Source organism: Perissodus microlepis, chromosome 13, assembly GCF_051167445.1.
Source record: "Perissodus microlepis isolate ML-2025 ecotype Zambia chromosome 13, ASM5116744v1, whole genome shotgun sequence".
In the NCBI taxonomy this organism is placed as follows: Eukaryota; Metazoa; Chordata; class Actinopteri; order Cichliformes; family Cichlidae; genus Perissodus; species Perissodus microlepis.
In genome coordinates, this window is record NC_140473.1 from 13,688,851 (window position 1) to 13,713,338 (window position 24,488).

At 37.8% G+C, this 24,488-nt stretch overlaps 1 protein-coding gene across 2 annotated transcripts; it reads right to left on the reverse strand.

Annotated features, from left to right (window-relative positions):
* Positions 1-1,267: 1,267 nt before the first annotated feature.
* Positions 1,268-24,469, reverse strand: prim2 (DNA primase subunit 2). Of its 2 annotated transcripts, none has more exons than XM_084948275.1 (14): positions 24,187-24,469; positions 21,924-22,073; positions 21,680-21,792; positions 20,941-21,035; positions 20,719-20,839; positions 19,876-19,971; positions 18,757-18,894; positions 14,552-14,619; positions 13,762-13,834; positions 13,354-13,539; positions 6,585-6,711; positions 6,311-6,393; positions 4,515-4,583; positions 1,268-2,294 (listed from the first exon to the last, which is right to left on the reverse strand). In XM_084948275.1, exons 2-14 carry the CDS (start codon positions 22,066-22,068, stop codon positions 2,067-2,069), a joined length of 1,542 nt encoding a protein of 513 aa, XP_084804401.1. In that variant the 5' UTR covers positions 22,069-22,073; positions 24,187-24,469; the 3' UTR covers positions 1,268-2,066. The 2 variants fall into 2 exon arrangements, with proteins under 2 accessions (XP_084804401.1, XP_084804400.1); XM_084948274.1 differs by lacking the exon at positions 24,187-24,469 and adding an exon at positions 22,906-23,002.
* Positions 24,470-24,488: the final 19 nt, after the last annotated feature.

Here is a 24,488-nt window from a genome sequence, read left to right on the forward strand (position 1 = left end):
AATTTTAATACAGCTCAAGGGTGAGATGTACAAGTATGCATTATTAGATGCTATCTAATCCTTAAAAAGAAATAAACTACGTGCACGCAAATCTCCAAATTAACCAGAGCTGCCTCTGGTGAGGCGTACTGAATAACAAATGACACTGCTGCAAATTTAGTCCCCTGGGTAAAATTATGCTGCATTAGGACAAAAAGATACATCATGTGCTGAGCAGAAACGAACAATAGAGTCAGAGAAGTAATCATTACCACTGATGAATAACCTTTTGATTCGCTGTGGTGCTCTTTCACATCCCAACAAATAACAATTGAGTATTTTTTTTATGTTTTCTGTAACTGGCTCATAGTTTAAGCTTAAGGTGCCTCTTTAAATTTTTTAAGTGTTAGTCAATATTATTTGCCTGTGCATGGAAAACAGATGAACTTGGGGATTTTCCAGATTGCAGTGCATTCACAAAGCTGCAGTAAAGGCATGGACGTCACTTTCCATATGAGGCTTCTGAAACAAATGCTGCGATTACGTCTTGGATTATGTTTCTCACCCTTTGCGTAATGCACCATCCCCACAGTACACCCCTGGTCCATGTAATGACTACAGGAAGAGAACAAATCACACAACGAAAGCAAGTTCATGACTAATGATTGTAAATCCATTTGAAGGAGATAAACACAGTCCTAGTCAACTGCCTACCCACAGTCTAAGAAAGTGCCAGCTTTGTCAGATGTAGTCATGCTCCACCAAATATTAAACATCAAGGGTCTCTTGCTGACAGCAGCCCGGCTGTGCACTGTTATCCAGTTGCCTTATTACACTGAATAAATCCTCTCCATGTCAAGCACCATGCTTGGATTTTAAGACCTAATTTAATTCCAGCCATGTGCAGCTCGGGCGCTCTGATGTTTAAAGTGAGAGACACTGATGCAGGATGCTTTGCATATGCCAGAGGAAGTCGTGAAACAGAGAAATGTGCATTAATGGTACAAATTATTATGTTTTTGGTCATCATCAGGGACATTTGGCTTAAATTCATCTATGATTAAATTACAGATTGAGGTTTCCACAAAATGACCCAAATGTTTCCTCCAGCCTCCTGAAAAATGCATTTACATTCATAAACTAACACTGCTGTCCCTCTAATTGGATCCAAAGTTAGCAGTCTGGTAAAGTGCATAGTATGAGGGGAGATAAGAGCACAAAACTGTACCTTCTAAAGAACCGAGATTGGAGGAGTCTGTGTTGCTAATTCCACAGCAGCACAAAAAGGTTAGACTTTTAGACAGCCACCTTTTTATTTTTTAAACAAATTATTGAACTGAGGCTCAAGAGGACAGTGAGGAAATATCTCTTGACCACTTATGCTTTGAATAAATTGCATTGTGCACTAGGAGGCAATATTCCAAGGCAGCATAATACAAGTGTGGAAATTGTTTATTTTCATCCGCCCTCCTGCCACCATTCATCCATACTGCTGCCAGCAAATACAATGACATTGTTTTTGAGACAGCTGGGAAATGTTCTAGTCATCACCCCCCAAACCATGTCTCTGCCAAAATACTGTGCACTGAGAATATAAGCCATCTGAGTTCAGACCAGTGTAAAAACAAAGAAGGAAAACAAACCAAGAGAGCAGTTTTAACGCATGGTTAGGCAGAAATAAATGCAGGATCACGGACATGTGAGCAAAGAATATCATACAGCAGGAAAAAAAGAAACGTCTGTGTGAATTTTTGAAAGGTTGAATCAAAACCTGCAATAAAGAAAATAGAAAAAAAATTTTTTAAACAATAAAATACAAAAGCTTACTGTCTCAATTATAGATTTTTTAAATGTTATTTTTGGTCATAATCTTTCTATTTTTCCTTTCCATGAGCACTGTGGTGCACTCCTTTAATTTTCTTCACTTTTTCTCCCAAAGTCTGCTATGCTGGAATTAAAAGACTGAAAGACAGATTTTCAACTTTAATACTTAATACAACAGTTTAGGAAATTTGTAAGATTCAGCAGAATTCAGAGCATGTCCAGAGATACAGAATTATTTGTATGTGTATTTAAAAATTTGAGAATCAGCCCTCTTGAAAGAAAGATTCCAAATCTTCTGTCATCTCGGCCAAATGTTGGGAGGTGTTTGCTGCCACCTCTTGAGTTGCGGTTGATCCTTTGGAGGCGGAGTTTTCCTGTGACCTCTGCGGAGCATCCATCTCTCTCTTTATGTCCTTGCCTCCACCCAGAAGTTTCTGGCTCTCCAGAAAGTACTGGTTGGGGTGATTGAGTGAGAAAGATGAGTCTTCAATCTGTTAATAAAAAAAAAAAAAAAAGAGAAACCACAGGAGAAGGAAGGTCAGGAGATAGTAAGAATAGCAGGTTTAGTTTTCACAAAAGTGGCAGGTTGCTAGCGCAATGATTGACTGATTCAATAAAATGTCACCTTTTATAAGACGGTCATTTAGCATCTCCGTCAGTGAGGGCGATGTGCAATGGTTTACTAATTTACTAACAATTTACTAATGAGGACAGGAGGCTTTCACAGCCACATTAGCGCGCAAAGTCACCTGCTAACTATTCTATCGGAGCACAGTGAAAAGATGAAATGGCCTTTCAGGAAATAAAAATGTCAAAATCATTCATGATGAGTAAAAAACCCATTAATCAATTAGTGGATGGAATACAAATTCTCTTTCTGTGACCTTTTCTGTGATTTTTTAAATAATTAGGTAATTTGATTGATGTTTTCAAAACATTTCATTGTGGAAAAAGTAAATGATTTAAAATACCCGAACAGCGTGTCAGCATCTTCAGTTACCAAGGAGATATTTCACTGGCTATTCGTACCTATTGAACCACTAGAGTACCAGCTTTCCTTTTAATAGTATTTTAAGGTATCTGCAAGTAGACATAAATGGTAGTCCGTCATCTCCTAACATTTTTATTTTTTTTTGAGTTGTTGGGATGATAAAAATTAAAAATGTGCATTCAGTTTGTATATTATGAGGCAAATAAATTTATTTTACACATGACGGCAAAACATACTGTTTGTTATTTTATTATTTGTTTGCCTGGAGAAAATAAATGTACATGTAATGACTTTAACTAAACAAGTGACCCACAAATTCTAAATGAAAAACAATAAACAACCCAAGTAGCCCCGGGAATATTCCCCACAAAGGAACATCAGAGCAGATGTTCAACACCAGCACAGTTTATATCAGTGAACCAAATTTTGTTGCACTACTTAATTATACGGATAATAAGGACAGCAAAGATATATTTTACCAGTAGTAACTGTTTCAGTTGGTAAGATTTTCAATATGTAAAAATCTTCCTATAACGAGCAGCAAAAAGATAAGGCTCAAAATAGACTAAGTAAGTCAATCTTTAGCAAATTAGAGTAAATTAGAGTTCTAATGTATATCGAAATAAAAATGATTGACGTTATTTTTGAAAAAGAAGATATGCATGTAAAGTCCTGGAAATCTACAGATTTAAGATTAACATGTAACATGATAAACACGGGCTAATGGATCTATGGTTTAAATTAAGACCATGTTGAATTGTACTACTAGATGTACTATTAATGTACTCAGCAATACACACAGGGATTCACTGCCCAAACCCAGCAGACCATTGTTTCGTTTATACTGCTTTAGTAGAGTGAAGAGATATAAATCACTGACAGAAAGACTGAATTTTAAAAATCTATCTAAATTCATGTAGTGTACATTTTTATACATCGAGTCCATTTAAATAAGGATAGGAACTTGTAATAACACTAAATCTTATCTTACTAAAAGTGCAATGTGTCATTTTCCCCTATCAGCATTAATTGTAGTGATGCCTTCCTTTTGACAACTGAACACAAGCACCTGTTGGTTTGTGAGCAAGTGGTTTTAGGCCTCATGTGAGGCCTGGATCTTCTCATTACGCACCGAGTCAAATGTCAAACATGAAGTCGCCACATCCTGACTCATACCTTGCTGTTAATGTTAGCATAATATAAGTATATGTAAAGATGTGCTTAAGAGGATAAACTCAGTATTAAAGTGTTTATTAAGGTAGGATTAGATGTAAAGTTTGACTTGTTCCTGAAGCCAGAGGTGTCGCCCCCTGCTGGTCATTAGGATGAATGAACTTCCACGCTGACCTCTACTGTCCATTCACACTACACCAGAAGCTGTGTAAATGTTGTGCATCCAACTCCAGCTGAATGACCTGAACAATCTGCAGTAACAAGAAAATGTGTTGTCACTTTCAGTCCTAGCTTTGCTGACTGAACAGGATGATGACTCACGCACATAAAACAGCTTAAATTAAATAAGCATCCACAGGGGGGCAAAATAGATTGGAATGCTATAATAAACCTATGAAAATTAAGCGGCTGTGACAGACTGCTAATGATGGATGGGATGACAGTTTTGGGTCTCTCCTGAGACTTCATGCATGAGATGCAAGGACCAAACCCCTGCCTCTGATACAGGTACCCCTGCTTACTCCCTGCATCAAATGACTCCACTTACATTGTGTGTCAGCTCAAAGTATTTCTGGCATGCCAGCTGGTAGTGCTGTCCTTTAACCAGCTCCAGGATCTGCAACAAAAGGCACAGTTCACAAAAATTAAGGTTAAACTTCTACACCTTAGATACTGATACAGCAACTCTACAGAGAATACTGTTGCCAATTTTTGCTTCCCCAGCCCTCTATTTAAAATGACTTTATACTTTTTTTTTTTTAGTAAATCATCATGACAGAAGTGAATACATCCTTCAAAAAATCTCTTCAAACCTAATAAAAACAGATCACATACATATTTAGGCTAATCTAAATATTCATGCCCTGGGTCAGCTCTTTGGAGAATAACCAGTGGCAATGATTACAGATCTCAATTTTGGGGGATTTTTATTTTTTTTGCCTTCTGAAGCTCTACAAAGCAGAAAAGGGAGAGGGTGAACACCCAGCCTGCAGCCCAACTTTTTACTGGGTCACATAAGAACGGCAACGTTCTGGTAATAAAGCCACTGTAGTGTGCAGTGAGACTGCATACTCGGGGTGAGTGACCTGCTGAAAAAAGAAAAATCCCAAGTTATCAGTACTCACTAAGAGAGAGACACTTCTGAGGAATCTGCCTGAAATTAGTTCCTTCATTATTCCCCAGATTCCTGAAGGCTGCCTCCAGCGTGAAACTGCCACCAGCATGCTAAACACTGAGGCTGGGGTTAGATCAGTGTCGAGCTACGCACCGTTTCAGTCAGACTTTGCCGTTTTTATCAGAGCTTTAGTTTGCTTAGTGGAATATGAGGAGCATTTGCTAAAATGCACACAAACGATGGATAATAAAGGAAAAATACAAGCTGTGTTATTATGGTAAGGCTTTGATTTTGTGAGGTTTATTTCTGAAGGTTCCTCTGGGATTATAGAACAACGTCTTAGATTCACAAGACATTTCGTGATACTATTACAGCCTTAGTTATCTTTACCTTTTTGGTCTCTCAGAAATAAATCTCTTTTATATTCACAAAACCTCATGTGTGAATATATACCCAAACGTCTCTACAAATGCTGCACAGATTGCCATAAATTGACTTGTATATTAGTTTTTCACCTTTTTTGTAAGCAATCTGCACACCATCTCCCCACTGAAAGGGTTCAGCAATTTTTAGAAGACTATTTATTATCAGTAAAACTCAAAATTTACCTGTACTGATTTTTCTGTGTAAAACTGCTCCAAATCAAAGCTGTACCACATGGCATTAGCTTGTCCCGATCAGATGTGTGACAAAAAAGGTGATAATGCAGGTAGGGTCAAGTGATTAAAGGCCAGAGACTAGTCCAAGACCATCTGTGATGGAAAAGTGCATTTCAAGATTGATTGACACAATCAATCTGGAAATGATTGATTTGATTATATCTCTCTCTCATATCTACATATCTATATCTATCTACATCTATATCTATCTACATATATCTATATCTATCTACATATATCTATATCTATATCTAGATCGATAGATAGATAGATAGATATAGATATATATATAATTTATTTAAACCCAAAAAAAACAAAAGAATCTCTATTCTGCAGGGGGCATTTACGATATTTAAGACCAACTGCCATCGGCTACTGACATGAGTACTATTTGGTGGTTTCTAAATTATTTCTTTGACAGTTTTTATAAATCCAATAAGATTGCTGGCTGAGTTTTGTGAGACTGAAGAAGAAACATAACCCACATGCTGTCCCCAGCCAGAGAAGGGAATTGTGGCTAGAGGGCTGTTCAACCATTTGACAAACCGACTGTGGACAGATGGCACCCACCTGACTGATTCCACTGGGAGACACTTTGTACACTTGAAGCTTCTGCTTCAGCAGCTCCGGGTCGCTGTGACGGAATGGACATCCTACAAAGATAAGACGGGATTTTATTTAAAGGGAAAAAATGCAAATAAAGAATTTCAACAGTTGGAAGAAAATAAAGGAGCATGAAAGCACATTAAACTATAACTGCAGATTTGCACAGATTTAGCGAACACATAGCAAAATGTGTTACTGTTTCCAAGCCAACCACTTCTTCCAACAGCCGTCAACTCACCATGATGGTCTCCTTGGCTGGGTGGGTTTGATAAAATCACCTTCATGCAACTGTAGGGGGTGTAGTCTGTTCGCTTTCCTTCTTTGCCAAACATGTGGCGGATGCTGTAGGCATATGCTTTGTCAAACTACAGAAAGGGAGAGAAGGAGAGAGGAAGCGAAAGGCATTAGTGAGGATGAGAGTGTAAGAGGGACAAGGTAAGGGTGAAAAGAGTCATTGTCATACATCATGTCAGTTTTGACAGGGTGTTTTCCTCAATGAAATATAGAGCTATTAGAGAGAACCTGCTGTAGAGGTGTCGCCACACTCGAGATAGTTGAACCACGGATGCTGTAATATGGCCATCTTTCTCAGAACTTTTGCCCACTGCCCTGTAGAAGGACTCAATTCAATATGAAGTAGATTTTAAATTCAACAAAACAAGGCCCCAGAACACAGTTTAATGTGCACAGCACTTTTGTAATCCTCAATGTGCAGCTCAAACTCAGATGAGTTCAGATGAGCAGTTCAATCCTCTAAACTGCTCTAATGAGTTTACTGTAAGTAAAGCAAGCATTTTATATTTCAGTACAGCAGTTGTTTGTGTGAATGTCTGCCGTTGCCGTTCATTGTGTAACAGGCGTTTTGGATTCAACCTATTGAAGGTGACATGCTCAACATGCCAGTCGTTTTAGCTTTGACCTGCCCAGAGTAGTACCCTGCCTTTCACTCAGTGACAGCTGGGACAGGCTCCGGCCCCCTATGATCCCAAACTGGAAAGCAAATTAAGAAAATTGATGATATTATGGGATGGATATGCTGAATACATGGACTGTAATTACTACTTTTTATATTTTATAGACTTAAAAAAAAATAGTGATAGATTTCTTGACAATGAAAATGATCGTGTTTTTTGCCCTGCATAAACATGACTATTTTCATTTATACTACAGCTTTGCATTAGTACTAACCATCAAGTGTACAGTCAGACTGAATTTACACTCAGATAAAGCCAGGTCTTGTTATATCTTATTCAACAGTTCAAGAGCTTAAAGGCAGCAGAACTATGCAAATCCTGGTTTGATATCTTGAAAACCCTTTACCTGATCTGCCCTAAAAGTAGGAGATCAAAGTCAAGGACACACATGAACTTTATTACAGACCTCTGAAATCCTTCTCATCATCTTCTAGCTGGTTATACTTTTTGATGGGGGTCATTTTACACAATCTTTGCAGTGAACTTTTTATTGCACAGTAATTCTGTGCAGTCATTAAAATGCATCGCAGTGACCGTGCCTTTAAAAATCAGACTGTAAAATACAGGGAGCGCGCTCTGACAGTGGCAGAACACAATCAACATGACTGCACCCATCATAACACATTAATGTTGCAATAAAACCCTGCAAACTTACTAATGTGCCAAGCTGCAGTGGCAATTTAAAAACTTGTAAAACCTTCTTTAAGTACGATAAATCAAATAATAAATATAAGAGGTCTTTTCCTGATTTAAGACTCCCTTACTCTATTAAAACAAAGCACGGGAACTCCACAAGTGTTACAGCATATTCAAGATGTTACCTGGAATTTAAAAAACAATCATTTCTAAGCTAAAAGTGACACAAAGCCTCAAAAACCATACTAAACAGTCATTTGTCCCAGCAAAGCTGAGGTAAAGCACAACCTGGCGTATGAATGAAACCCCTCTAAATGTGGTTTTTTTATGTTTTTGTTTTGCCTCAACCTACACTTCAGATAATCCTGGATATACCCCGATACAGCTGACCCCCAAACTGAGCAAATTTACAAAAGACGCGTTCAATGGAGTTGAGCCAAAGCTGCTCTTATGCATATCTTGGCTCATGGGACTACATCACTATAACATCCCCCCACACTCTACAGCACATTCACAAAATCCTGAATTAGGTCACAATCAAAAGGGATTACTTAAGAGTGAGTGAGAGTGTGTGTGTGTGTGCGTGTGTGTGTGTGTGTGTGTGTGTAAACTTGGCATGGCTTCTTAGGCTCAGCCCATAGTGACTGATGTGCTTATAGCTCCAATCCCTCTCATGTTAAATACCATTATAATACATTTCCCTTTCAATCTGCACAACGGGCCTTTTCACACCAAAAAACAACAACATAAAGGCGAGTGACTATAAAATGCAGGAGCAGCACACGAGTTAAGTAGTTTGATGTTGCAGAAAAGAAGACATTGATCGCTTTTTAAAAAGGTCATTCACGCAAAATTAGCATTTAACTAAATATTTGAAAAATCAGAGCAGCAAAGTCACTGAAACACAACATCTGTAACTCATGAAACAGCTTAAACTAAATGGGAGGACTTAAAAAAACTTAAAAAAAAACCAAACAAAAAACATCACTGTGACAGTTGGAATTTTAAGGAATTTTTAATTTTAGCCTATTTTGACATGTCAAACTAGGAAAACTCTGTCTGTGTGTGTGTGTGTGTGTGTGTGTGTGTGTGTGTGTGTGTGTGTGTGTGTGTGTGTGTGGAGGGGGTTGCATTGGTTTCTTCAGCTTCAGAGTCCTGGTGTTGCTGTCTCACTGTCAAAAGTGTCATGGCTGACCGTTCTGCCTTAAAAGCACAGGGCCACAATGTTATTAGCAACACCTGTGTCATATCTGCTATCCCATGTCAGAACTTTTGCAGTAGATGCCTATTATAGCTTCACCAATACAGAATTTGACATCACTGCCAAGACACATGGGCTGTTATTCTTTGCCGACAGATCCCATAAATTTAAATTTTGAAGAATTGTGACCAAAATATTGCCACTGGGTAGCTTTTAAACTCAGCATGAGCAGTAAAAATAAAGGAAACTCTCGGACTATCTGGCTTTTAAACATTATATATCACATATGTGATTTACTGGCAAATATTCTGTTAATTTGGGTCTGGAATTGAGTTTTTCAAGCTGCTAAAATAGTGGTCCAAGAGGAGAAAAGACACAAAAATTCTAATTAATTCCTACATCCTGATGCTACTAATGAGTTGAATGTTGTTTAAGAAAGAAAGAAAGAAAGAATAAAAAGAGAGAAAGAGAGAAAGAAAGACAAAAATCATCTCAGGATTTATTTAATATGGGGTAGCAACAAAGAAGCGTGGGGCTCCTTTTAAATTATACTGAGATAAAAAAAGCAAGGTGCACATTTGTAACACATCTCCAAAAGCAGTTAATATGACATGTCATCTAATGACTCATTTGTTCAACCTACATTATGAAAGAACGTGTCAGTTAGTGGAAGTTAATTAACCTTAAGTTAACATTTGAAAAACAAGTAGTTTAAAAGCAGGCCAACCCCCTCAAGGCAATGCAACACACTCAAATGTGGTACAAATAGACACTCCTCCAAATGAATTGGCCAACTTCTGTAGCAAGAATAATGGATAGATCAAGTTGATTTCATCAATTTTCTCTCCCCCTCTAGTCTAATATTACATTGCCTCTTCCTCCGGGCCTCCCTTTTGGCAGTGCTGGCTCCCATCTTTTTCCTCTGTGCCTGTCGCATACTAATGAGCAAGCTTTGTGCAGCCTGCCACAAAGTGCAGTCCCTGACACAACACATACATCACTGAGAGAGCTGTGATCTGGTCAGCGTGATTCTGCTGCCTCTGCTGTGGAACAAGAGCAGAGCTTTGTGCACAGCTACTTGCTCTGAGAACTTGTACACGGGACCAAAGCCACCTCATGTACAGGGTGCTAAAGAGGGCTTTGCTATACCACGAGGCTCTCACTGAGACTGCTTTACTAGGGTTAGTAAAGGGTTAGTAAATTAACAGCTTAAAAAAGTGAATGGAATACCTTTGTGGCTCAAGTAAAATTCCTTTTTTAAATATCTGCATTCAAGAAAAAAAACCCTCACTGAACTAAACTCTAAAATAGCTATCCTGACATCAATCATGGTTCGCCTTAGTGCAAAACAATTTCTGAGTGCTCCACAAATTATTCAGTGATATTTTTACTTTTCATCTCCTTAGTATGCATGTATCTGTATGTTCTCCAACCAGAATTACCCTACTTTAACTATCTTTTGGAGTGAATATCTATATTTGAAATGGCAGAGTACATCTTTTAATAACACTCCTATTAACCGTTCCCAGAACACAAACACTACATATTGCCAAAAAAATATGCCTATTACAATTCCAATCAAATTGTCTGTCCTAAACATGCAACTTTTTGTGGCTTTTATGGATTGCAATCATGCAATAAACAGCAGTGAACAACAGTTTTGTGTCTCTTCGATTAATATTAGACATCAGGGTTGCTAAAATTCATTAGCCTCCCATTGATCCCATGTACACCCTGCTTCTGCAAAGCTGGTCTTTCCCATGCAGCAAAAAGATTTGAACCTTACAAATGACAAAGCACCTGCTTTCTACGCAGCTACAACCATGTGCATCTTTGTGTATCCATTCTGGTCAGAATCCTGTAATCTGTTTCCTCATTACTCTTTCAACTGAGGCACCAGCAAGAAACAGGGGCTCAAGACAGTCCCACATGCTTGGACAAAATGTCTGGCTGATGCAAAACATGACCCAGACTGGAAAGAGCGCAGGCTACCTGGGGTGACATGACCAGGATGCCAGCCGTGTGATCTACTACTACAAATTAGTATTCAAAGACTACAGGGCTCTGGGATCAAGGCCCGTCCATAAGGACAACCACACCAGACTGCTACATCAGGTGTCTATTCAACTCAGCACAATCACTTCTTGGCACTTGCTGTGCAGTCTGTTAATACTGTATCTTTTGATGAGCACTCGAAGCTGCAATCCACTTATGTGTGAGCTCTACATGGATGTCAGCATTAGTCAGATCCACAGTATTTCTGCACATCTTATAAAATATAAATGATTTGAAGACAGCCGGTAAAAACAGCTCATTCGCAAGTACTTTTGCAACTAACACAACGAACGTTTTCTCAATGCATCTTTTAATCTAGAACAAACGCATCAGGATTTAGAGGTTTCCAGACTTCAAGACAATGAAAGGTACCCATTTAAGAAAATAAAGCTGACAAATATTTTGGATTTTGCATGTCGAGTGGTGCATGTAATTAAAGTGAATAGAATTGCTGACTAATCAGCTCTTAAATTAGGTTGGAACAGAGCAGCAAACAGTCATAAGGTGTAACAGTGAGTTCAGTGGGGAAGAGCAAAACACACTCAAAGACTTGGTTGAGTAAGGTATGCTTAACCCGATAAGTTTAGATCCCAACTTTAGGAGATTGTTTTCACATCTAATGAACATTAGAGTGTATCTTTTAGGAAATGTGATATCTCAAGAAATTCCCAAATGCCCACACTGTGGATGGAGCATTTTAAAACAAAAAGCCTACTCAAAAACCACAGGGCAGCCATATTTCACGTCTAAGATAGCCCAGACAAGGTGAGGCATGTGAGGAGGTTTCCAACATTCTGTAGTGCTTACTGTAAAGGCAACTAAAAAAGCAACTTGATACAACAAGAGAAATTAAGAAGTTATTTTCTTGATAGATGATAAGGAAATGCTTTAACATTTATCTGAATCGATGTATGCATGCCAGACCAATTCAAAGACATCCCATCTAACAAATGAGGTATGATCACAAAGTCCTGCAATGCTGCAAACCAAAAATACTTTGTGCGCTTTGATGCATAAAGCATCAAAGGGAAGGCTTGAACTGTGGTGAGTACAACACAAAGCGCTCGAAAATATGCTTGTTTTTTGACATCAACAACAAAGTCTCCACCTTTAAAGGCTGTTATTTTTCACACAGAGAGGAAATCCAGCATGCATGGCGAGTATGTGTGTTCATATCGCTGGAAGCCAGAGGTGAATAAGAGGATGGACTTGAAAGTGAATAGCAGCATAGTTTGTGCTTTTAATAAACCCACTGAACTTTCTGATCACACCTCCTAAAGTATCTGCAACTATGGTGAATGAACACGGGAAACAAATACCCCCGACCCTGTTAACATAACACAAACAACACGATCATATCCAAACTTTTAGAGTCAAGTCAAAAAAATTGAAAAAATTAATAGTCTAATAAATTTATATTTAAAGCCTTACAAGACTAAAAAGCATGATTCATAGCTACTTAACTCCACAGCATGAAATTCTATTTGTTCTATCTGAGCTGGTCCATTATGTGGAGTCTCCTGTCACTTCTCTCTCTTACTCACATAAAGAGTGAGCGTTTTCTTCATGCAGAACAATTTTAATGTCTTTACTGTGTCTGTCTCCTACTGAGAGACATAATAACCCAACTCATAACCACTTCAGTTTTCATTAGCCTCATCAAAGCACTGAGTGCACCTAATGACACCAGTGAACTTTCCTTCAATCAATAAAGCTTTGATGGAACCACTTAATCTCCAATAAAAACAGCCCCACCCACTGAAGTGTTGAGCAGACCAGACCAAAAACCCTCAGTCTGAGAAATTCAGACATCACTGTATCACTATATTTTACTTAACTTCCAGCAACATATGTACCATCATATGTTGTAAAATAAACAATAATGTTTTGAAATGGGATCAAATTTAGTCTGTAAAATAAAATAAAAAAAACTGTAGCCATGTCATTTCTGGGATGGATGAACGGTTACTGAGTGATGCCTGTATGTTATGTAACATTTTGTTGACAATGAACCAATTATGAATAGGATGGACTGAAGCACCCTTCACCAGGAGAACAGGTAGAAGGCATCTGTTGACATCTTGTTTTAAAGATACTCAGAAAATATTCATTTACAAAGCATTAAAATGTATCAACATTACCTTGTCTGCATCCACTTTGCCTCTTGTGAACTCCATTTTCCAGAACTCCAGTGCCTGCTCCAAAGACAGGCCGATACCTTTGAGGAAGAGACCGTATTGCATCCGACCTCCATGGCGGAGATGATGGTTTTCTCTAAGAGACTGGTGGAGCTGCCTCATACACAATGGGAATGACTTCACTGAAAGCTGTAAGCAGGTAATTGTTAAAACAAACCTGAAGAAATGCCTTATATAATTTATATTTTCCTATAAGTACATATTTTGCATCTATGGAGTACAAAGGATATTAATTAAATATTTTTGTATTCACTGCCCCAGACCAGCAATAAGGCCCTTCAATGCAAAAAGGCACCTTGAAGAATTTGCCATAGGAAGAAATTTCAAGAACAGATGTTTAAAGCAACTTACTGAATCAATCTGATCCAAGGAGATTTTCCCAACATTCTTCTGGATGCTGTAATCCTGTCCCACATAGGCATGACTAAAAGAAGAAAAACAATACATTATACACGTGTGTAGTTGTCAACGATCTGCTGATTCAATGACGGCAGAGCCTCAAACCTGTGCACCAGGAGCTTCATATCATAGCTTTCCTGGCTGAACAGCACCTGTAGATGCTATAGTACTTTTGGCCAGTCTATTCAGTGTTCACTGTTTGCCAGGAACTTAAAGTAGAAAACTCAAATGATCTTTTTTAGATACATTCAGCAGATTTAAAAGTATTATACAAACACCCATAACAGCTTAAGATGACGTCTTCAATTGTCTTGCTTTGTCCAACCAAGACTACAAATAATAAAAAGAAGCCAAAATCAAAATATTTTCTATGAACTCAAAGACCTATACCGTTTATTCCCTTACCCTGTTCTTAAAACTGCGACTGTCTCTCTACCTTGTAATTACCCATGTGAACTAACACGACTACCATCCAATATTTTCTCCCAGAAAAGCAGCAGGCATGGTAGATAAAACAGTGCACAAGTTGGATATTTCTAGTAACCTTATGCTGGAAGCATTATGCTGAACACGCACTAAGGGGCAAAAAGTTTCCACAACATCTGGACTTTATTTAAAGGGCCAGTCTGGGTTAACTCAGACCAACCAAAGACACTTTGGTGCAGAAGATCAATTATGCTAGAAGTCTTTTTCATGGCCACACTGGCAAAACAGCAGCGATGTTATTCATCCCGCTTCTTACCTGAGGTGGTTAAGGAGAGGTTGGATCCGTTCATCAGAATGCACTGCTGGTAGCGAGCGAGCCGTCAACTGCAGGAGAGATGGGCATCACGTGAGTAATGGCAAACAGTCTAGGTCAAAGTGTTATAACGGCCCAACGTTGCAGGTTAAGTGCACCTGATTCGTTTTAAACTATTTGCACTTTAAACTAGCGCACAGAATCTCGTAATTAAAGCTGTCTTTCTGGCGCGCCGTTATCCAAACAGATCAGAAACGTGTAAACAATTTAAACCAAAATTTAAGTTCGCCACAGTATCTATCATTAAAGACCTTGATTATGTGTTGCTCAGTGTTTACTAATTTCCAACGAAAAAACGAAAAAAGGAAATTGCTGGCTGTGCGATCAATCCTGCGACACCTATGAGAATGCACGACATTCAAAACAAATTACAAAAATCCTGATTTACTAAATGTATCCTTGCAGCCTCTTGTCAGCTTAGTGTGTCAACGCCCTTAAGAGTGATAGCGTTAATGCATCTTCACGCAACCTTGGCTTAAAAAACAGTAAGACGATTTTTCTGACTTCAGCTTGAGAAAATCATTTACGCAACACATTTTAACACCATCCTAAAACATGTGACAGCAACTGTCAGGCTATTCTTTACAACATCCTCCGACTTGCAGCTTTCGCATGCTGTCTCAGTCTAAAAACAGGCAGCTGTAGGCCTGAATTATGTTTTTTTTATTAAAAAAAAAAAGAAAAAAGAAACACCCCTAAAGATCCATGTTCATCCCTCTGCAAAAAAAGCTTTAGTCTAAATCCTGACGCTTGACTTTTAGTCAGTTCAAGGTCTGCCTTACCCATGCACCAAAGATATTTTAAGATGCAGCATTCTGTTTGTTAAACTGAACAACAAACCAATAAATGGAGTCACATGGAGAGGCAGCTTTCCGTTTCATACCTTTTAAATTACACTTTCTCTGTTATTTTCCCTTACTCTCCCCAGCCAAGGAGAATAACCATTACAGTAACACACTGGCTCACTTACAAGAATACTAGTTTTGTTGAATTATTCCATTCCAGCAGTTAGTGATCTGGATAATTACCTGAAAATTGGAGAATTGAAGAACCGAACAAACTTGGTCTTTTTCATTTGAGCTTTATTTTTCTCTTCTAATTTCTAAGTTGGTCCTGCCTGATCAACTGTTGTATGTCAACAATAGTGCAAATGCAGTGACGTCCTGTACTATACCATCCACACAAACGGTTTTCCCGACACTGGTTATACTACAACCTGAGAGGTTTTCAGAATCATAGTTTTCCCTGTGATTCTGAAAACCTCTCACCTAAATGCTACACTTCTTTCTTTTTGAGAAATAAAAAGCACCAAATTGCTCTGCATTTATTCTCAGGTACATCTAAAACTACTCTCAGAAATCACAATCCGATCATTCTGGTTATCAAACAATTCATTTAGACAGAAGGGAGTTTTAGATAAGTAGTTCAAATTGCCAGAGAGCATTTTAGATCAGTGGCTCGAAGAAGCCCACTCTTTGTCATGAGGACACGGTATTAACTGAGAAGACAGTGAAAGTGGCTACTCTGTTACAGTGACAGACAACGTAACACAACCACATCACAAAAGCTGAAGTGTGCATTGAAATGATTTTCTTTTAGAACTGCTGCTCCTTTGTTTAATCTACCGTTTAACTTAAAAACCGTCACTAAAATCAGCGCTCTAGTTTAAAACACTACACGGAAGACTGATGTACAATTACAGAGGGGAAAACAATATGAAAGGTATGTACGGTAATGGCTGACACATATTTTGCAGGCACTGATAACATACTGTATGTGAAAAAAGCAAATGAAATAATCACGAAAGGTCTTTGAAGACAAATAAAAATAAAAAGTGATTAGTGTTTTTTTAAACAGGTGCACTTTTGATAAACTCAAAGGTCGTCTTTGGCTGTGTTACAACATGTGGCCGTACAAAGGAGTAATTTTGTCATGTAGAGTAAATGTATGTCTATCGTCTACTGGTTAATTAGGATGTGAGAACCTGGGTATTGATGTTTTGATGTTCGAATAAAGTGAACTCTGACCACCCGATGTGGATCTATACCAGGAAAAGAGCCAATTTTCAGCAAAGGGTGCCAAACTATAAAACACTGACCCCTCATATCGATCCAATATTTACTCCACCTTACTGTACCAATTAATGAGCAGAGTGTGGTCTACTTCAGACAACTTTGAGTTTCTTCCTACATTTTCAGCTTCTTGTGCCAAAAATAAAGCGACGTCTTCTCTATAATTCTTTTAAACAGTGGCTTCTCTAATCTAGAAATATGTGCGATTCCTGTATCCACCGCTCTTACCACTCTATAACACAAAATGTAATTCACAAATACTGGTAATTGTAATGAAATAAAATATTGTTTTCTGTGTCTCAGTACAGAAAGTCCTCTATTTCAAGATTTCTTGCCTAATTAACGTTGATTAATGTTTATTCATAAACCACAAACTGACACTGCCTTTAGTTGCTGCTCCTTGTGCCCATTTCGCCATCTGGACTACTCGCCACCATGGAGCTGAACTTGGGTTGTCTTCTCACATATATTATATATTTATTTAAAAAAAGAGGAAAAAAAGGGGGAAAAAAAGGCCTCTGGTTCCCAAAACATTGCATTTCAAGTCCCTCAGGACATTCTAAGCAATGCAAAAGCTTGGTGATACGGTGCCATCATAAACCCCCTTCAGCAGCCTTTAAAAAAAACATCATGCCCGCAGGGACAATAAGCACTTTCCTACTAGATGTCCCAAATCTTTCCTCCAGACATTTTCTGCCACATGTGCATACTTATTCCCCTCATTTGAACCCTGTGTTTCTACCATTTCCCTCGGGGCACTGAAAGCAACAATGGCAATTTAATAATTCTGCTTATGGAATCGGGGATTCTGCATGCACAAATGGCATGAAAATGGCCACTAGTGTAAAATAATATAAAGTGAAGGTGTGATGGAGTGAGTCACAAATAGGGCTGGGTATCGTCACTGATTTCTAGAATCGATTCGAATCCGATTCACAAGGTCCCAAATCGATTCGATCCACGATTCGATTCAATTTGATTCTATTTAAATCTGGGAAATTTTTCCTCAGACAGTCATAAATATTATAATTCAGATCAGTACGTTTACATATTTTTGTATCTATAAAAAGGAAGCTGACACTCACAAGACTTTATCAAAGATGTAAGCATCACAGCAGATGCCTTTGTGTCAAAGTAGCTGAAGATAAAACAGAAAAACATGAAGGTGATTTTCCTGGCCTGGATTTTATAAAAATATTCTGCAGTACATCAAAAACGAAAGAAAACCATTAATCAACATATTAACATTACCTCTGAAGTTACAGCGGTTTTATTACAGACACGGCTAAGCGAGAGAGAGAGAGAGAGCTGTGCATGACGTGTGATTTTATCGTGGTGGAAGCAAAACAGCAAAAGTCAGAGGGAATTCATGACGATGTTTTTGTGAAGCTTAGTTTGGATCTTCTTTTGCTGCTGGTTTGGTCAATATTGTTTGGAGAGAGATGAAACTAACAGCTTTAGAATCACCGCAAAAAGGGCGTGAACACAAAGCGCGGACCCGCCGAAACATCGGAATCAGCGAGCTGTCGGCTTTCAGCCCCAACCGTGTCCGTGCCGTCGGGTGAGAAAGGCGACATCTCACTGATTCTGATCCGTCGGAGGCTCCGAGCTTTATGTTTACATCTTTGTGCAGAATCCGTGTACCTGCTCTCATTTACTGTTTTAGCTGTTTGGTGGTTCTTGAAATTTTGTAAGGTTTAACCTGAGATTCTGGCGTTTCGGTCAAAATAAATTAATATTAAAAAAAATCGATTCAGGATTTTAATGAATCGATATCACGTTATCCAAGCCAGAATCGATTTTAATCGATAAATCGATGATCAAAACCCACCCCTAGTCACAAAGGTGATGATTAAAGATAGTGTTGTACTGGAGGCAATAAAATGGGCCTACATGTTTACTGTAGTCTGAACAATACTGGAGTTTAAAGTATATGCAGATTTGGAGGTTTTAAAAAGCTCAGATTTAAGTTTGAACTCTTATGTTTAGGCTTAAAAAGCAACAAAATGCTGAGAATTCTCAATTGTGCTCCTCCATTATTGTGTTAACAACACAAAAAAATTAAATTTCACTTACTGCAAGAGCTTTAGACAGCCTTGTGCGGAAATCATTGAGAACAATGGTGACAATATCCTGATGGGGAATGTACGCATAGCCTTGTTTGAGGTACACTTTCCTCAGTCGCACAAGATCCAGGGCATCTTGAAAAGGCACCTTTAAAACGTAATGACAGTTGGAGGAAGAAAAAAAAAAACAATTAAATCATTAATGTGTTCAAAGTATAAAGGCCAGCCGTGTGTCCTTAGTAATTTGGCTGCTTAAATTGTGATCCAAGGATACAATTTAAGCTCAGCAAACCAAATGGGATGATTTACATTCTCCCAGTGAAAATGATTGTCAGTAGCAAGGAAATTTAAATTAAACTCTAGCTTTTAAATTCTGTTAATAGAAAAACTGCATTTAATCCATTTGCATGTTAAATCATTATGAGTAGAGACCTGACTGACAGAACATAATCACAGCCTTTAAAAGATTTGCCTACTATGCACATCGGAATATACAACATAATGTCAATGCATTCCTTTAGTAAGAGTAAGATAAACACATGTGGCGTTGTAATTCTACATTTGGAAAAGCTGGATTTTTTCCATCATGTTGGTTTAAACTGCCCCGGGGAGAAATATTTGCTCATTTATTTCATATCGGTGACGATCTGTCTCTATCTGATGAGATACTGGCTCCAGGGAATGAGGGGTTTATTAAAAAAAAAAAAAAAAAAAGTAGCGCTAAGCAGACAAATCAGAGTTTTACTCCAGTGTATAAAAGTACTCTCACACATGTAAGCATTACACAATAGATATGATGCAAATGAGAAAGCTTGAGGGGTAATTTGTCCAAGTCTAATACTGGACAAAAAGAAGACGTTACTAGAATTGAAAACACAGGATCCAAGATGTTCTGCAAAGTCTGACCAACCTACCTTACATCATATATTATCATGCACTGTGCTATTATCTTTAATGATCGCTACTTCAAAAACTCTCTTGAATGACTCTTAACTATGCAGAAAGAGAACTCGAGCCATCATGACACATCAACCTAACAGGGCCACTGTCTAGATGTCTTGGAAGTTACATTCACTCTGTGGTGTGTTCGTGAATATAAACTATAACCTACACTATATATATGTCTCACCTTGTAGAACTCGTGTTCCATCACCTTGATTCCACTGACGCCAAAGCTGGAGTTTATAAGTTGATCCTTCAGCTCAGTCTTCTCCTCACTGCTAATCTGAAAAGTTGTGAGATTTCATTGAGGAGTTGCATAAGCTGAACTGTTAATATGATGTTAATAAGCTTGTGGAAAACAAACATTGTTTAAAAAAACAAAACAAAAACCTAAAGTTGGCTTTGCATTCTTGCTTACACCCACCACCACCATGTTATCCAAACCTACTGTAGTTCTTTCCTTTTGTGAGCCTAAAAGCAAAACAGAGACTAAGTACACTATATAATATATAGTATAAAATATATATATTATATTTATGTTTTGGGATTTATTATTTAAAAAATAATACACACATATTTGAAATATAATTTTTTCACAATTAAATCTTTTACTGAATAGGGCCAACTTTTTAAAGATGGAAGATGTTATGATGATTGAACAGCTCCACCTAGTGAAAATACAACTGAACACCACTATGCTGTGTATAGAAACAACTTGCATGGATTTAGGCCCGTGTCCTCAACATACTCGGAGCCTGACATAGAAACAAAATCCAAGATATATTTTCCAAAACACATTATGGTGAAGAGGCACTTAAATGTAAGTAAATCAAATGTAAGTAAGTACATTTTCAATGTGATATAAAAAAAAGACTAATTGTGTGTTTCTGAATAAGTCACTATTACAAGAAGACAGAAATTTCAAGTTCCCAGTTGGAATTTTTTTGTGGTAAGCCTCCTCAACTTAAATTTCCAGAAAAAAAAAATATATTTTTGAAATGTGCCAAGTGTTTTCTTTAGGAAAGCTTACTGTGTCATAATGAAGATTATTCTTGTGAAGAAATGCCAGTTGTTGTTTTGGGACCAAGTCATTAAAACGGAAGCGGAAAAGATCAACTTCCTGTTGTATAAACCAGCGCCTCAGATCTTCCCTTTGAGAGACAAATGGAAATAAACATTTATCTTTTGCAGCTGAACAATTTATATTCTGACCACATCTTCCAGTATTCCTAAATGGAGACTAAGGACTTACGTTTGGCAGTAGGCCAGTCTGAGAATGAAGTGGGAGATATGGTCTTTTCTTCGTTTTTCATATTCAGTTGGTCCACTTTGAGATTTCTTGTCATCCTTAAGAGTTAGAAAACAATTAGTTAATTTGAAAGACAAATAGATGTCAATCATTTAATCATCATTCACCACTTCTTGTCATGTTGTACAGTTTTTGTTTTATGTACATATATGAAAAAATTATCATGTACTAAAAGTCATGTTTATGGTAGCTGTACACTAACTTCCATTATCTCAGGCTCTTGTAATTCAGCATAGGGTCTTAAAATGTTAGTAAATGAGTCACGTTTTCAGCAACACCCAGCAGTGTCTCTTCTTTACTAATACAAATACATTTTATTGCTAAATCATGCTATTTCATCACTATTGCAAAGAGAATTTGATGGATCCTGCGCAAGCGTAACTCCTCAAAGTCAATACTGTGTCAATACACATCGAGCTAAACACTGGTCTCACTCTAAAAGCTATGCCAGTTTATTAGATATGTCTCACTCACAAGGGGGGCACAAGCACCATGAAGTGCAGTGCGATATTACAGGACCCTAACCAAATCCAATCCCTGTGTTTTCATTAAAACACATAGCGGGTAAAAGTTTAAAAAGAAATCTCTTTGTGATAAAGCTTTAGTTGAAGTTGTTGACAACACAATGCAATAACTGACTCATTAATACTGTTTAAAGGTGCACAATGGGAAACATACTCACAGCATCTGGTCTGTAAGGAAAGTTCAGAGTTTTAAGCTGACTCTCAAGTTTGCCTCTATACTGATCTGTAAGCTTGACATGGCTCACGCCCAAGTTCTCCACAGTCTTCAACACTACAGTGGCATTAAAACAAACATTACAAACCACATGTCCTAAATAAAATGTATTACACAAGAGCAGAGAAAACAATGCTTACAGTAATTTTCATCATTTGATTTCACAAGTAGTATGAGACAAATCTTACACTTCAGTCGTTCCGCAGCAAATGTTTCAAATTCAGAGAGAGAGATGTGTTCAAGAGGAGGCTGTCCATAAAACTGCAGGTGCTGCCCATAGAGCTCCGACTGAGGGTTAGTGCTAATCTTCTTTCTTCTGCCTCCAAACTGCATAGTGCCTGATGGTAAAAGAAATCAAGCATGTTTTAATGTACCACTTGCTAACAAGCTGGGTCCCAAACCTGCCATATCTGATGTAGTGAGCCATTGACCAAAGCGACATTCATTACAAATTCATGAAAATTAAATAAGCTGCTCTTATTTCAAATGCATAACGCTTGATTTTGCCATTTTCTCCTTACTAGGAGTTGAATAAATAAAACACACTATTGTGGAGAAGACCCGAGCCACCATTTAAACGCTTATGACTAACAAACATTAAGAAATTCACTGAGCTTCTTTGATTTCAAACAGTAAAGGATGCTGCCATACAAAATCAGAACAAACGAATTACTGCACAGCATCTGCTATTAACCTTTAACCAGTCAGTGCAGAAATGGCACCCGGTATCACTTAAAGCAAAACTTGGCAAACGGAGCTTCTCCTTGACTAATCTTCATCACAGTCTCTCAGCTATGGATTGAAGAGAAGAGTCGAAATGTTCCTGACATCTAGAAATCAGCCTCTGCACACAAACTGAACTGACAGGGTGAAGCTGTGTATGTTTTGTTACGTTACACTGGCTCAGCAGTCAGTAACTGTCGTTCTCATAAACTCAATTTCTACATTTAAGGCTAAATGTAGCCGCTAACAGAGACTATTTAGCTTAAGTTAACAATAGAGCCCATAGCAAGACGTTAAGGGTAGTGAGAAACAATCCAACTTTGACGTTTGCTAGGTATCAGATTTGAGTTTAAACTGCGTTGAAAAGACCGAGCTCAAAAACAGCCCGAGAAACTTATTTCACGGTTGAGGAGCAACAAGAAGCATATAATACTGTCGTTACATTACCGATTAGATGACGCTTTTAGACTCCAAATAACGCAGTCCCGCCAAACAAAAGGGGCTGTTCAACAAACGCGGGTAAAAATATGACGTTACATCCGACACCGGAAGAGAACGAAAGTTGTGAAGCGGTGTGTACTCGTTTTACTTTTTAGGACAGCCCGCCCCATCTCTCAAAGTAACGATGACCTCCATGAAAAAAACAGGCAAACAGTTTCTTTTAAAATACTATTACCCAAACGTGGCTTGAGCCAAGACAAGCCACTGCCATTTCACACTATGTTTCCATTTCTGTTTTTTGGCGTTTGAACCAAATCCGACACAAACTCACGGGCGCACGTGTATTACATAACAAACGCCCCAATAAAACGCGATTTCACCTTATCTTCAAATCAAGAAAATCATTGTTTTTCAAACGATTAATAACAGATTTAAAATTAAACTTTAAAATTTAAAGATATTAAAAAAAAATCATACAGAAACCCCTTTCCCAAATGCCCATTTGATAAGGTTGGTTGAACTGATTTTCTTCTGAAATATCACTACTCCACAGACAGTTTACCTATCAGATCAGCAAATTTCCACAAATAAGGATTACTGGCATTGTCCTTAGCATATAAACTTCTCTTCACACAGACACTGCATATGGATATACGGGTGTGTATGTAGGAATGAATGAAACACCGCATGTTTGACACAAGAATGTTAGATTTAAAATAAACAGAATATATTCTGTAAAGCACTTTCTGGAAAGGTTTAAATTCCATGTCATTTATTCTTATGATTTTTGTGGTCGAAATAGATCAGACATTTCGCATTTATTTTTCCACTGTATGTAATCCAAAGTATTCTGGTTTGACGTACAAAAGTTTTGTATTTAGAGAAATTGGTAAATGGTCATGTTATATTATAGAGACATTTTAGTTTATTTTGTGGCTAACTCAATAAACAAAACAAAACAAAAAATCTAACCCAAATTCTGCTCATTTTTTGTAAGTTTCATATGCATACAGTAAAATGAACCTATACAAAAACAAACGTCGTTACGTTTTTAACTGACATCAACCATTGCTACAATTTTCTCAGCAGACGGTTAGGTGTTTTCTGCCTTTTTTTAAAAAAAAAAAATGAAGCTGCAGTTATTTAAAGTTATTTAACTAACTATTTGATAGTTTCACATTAATGACACATATTCAGAAAGGGAGAAACTGTAGTGGAAAGTACATTTACTCCCTTTTAACACATTTCCGTGTTTCTGCTTTATAACATGCATTTTACTTCACATACCTGAAAGTAAAATTCACTTTTTAATCCGGTTGTGAGTAATTTTCACACGCTTTTTCTTGGTTGTTGTGATCCGTCCACATAAAACACGCGTAGAAGACATATATAATGGTTGTGAATAAAATAATATCAAAGCCGGGTAAAAATATGTGCGATAATGACAATAATTCAGCGTTTAAACAGACGTGACTTTTAGGGCTAACATATGAGAACTACAAGTGTTCCCAAGACTCCCGAGGACAGAGGCGCGTTCACGCCGACTCTCTTGCTTTGTGCATTCTTTGGCTCTGCTGCTTAGCAACAAA

What these genes read in the sequence shown, in the direction of transcription:
- prim2 (XM_084948275.1), bottom strand. Translation starts at nt 22,068, where the DNA reads ATGCAGTTTGGAGGCAGAAGAAAGAAGATTAGCACTAACCCTCAGTCG. An exon ending in AGACTGGCCTACTGCCAAAC is followed by an intron (nt 20,840 to 20,940) that starts GTAAGTCCTTAG and finishes TGTCTCTCAAAG; the next exon opens with GGAAGATCTGAGGCGCTGGT. An exon ending in ATAATCTTCATTATGACACA is followed by an intron (nt 19,972 to 20,718) that starts GTAAGCTTTCCT and finishes ACAACTTTTCAG; the next exon opens with ATTAGCAGTGAGGAGAAGAC.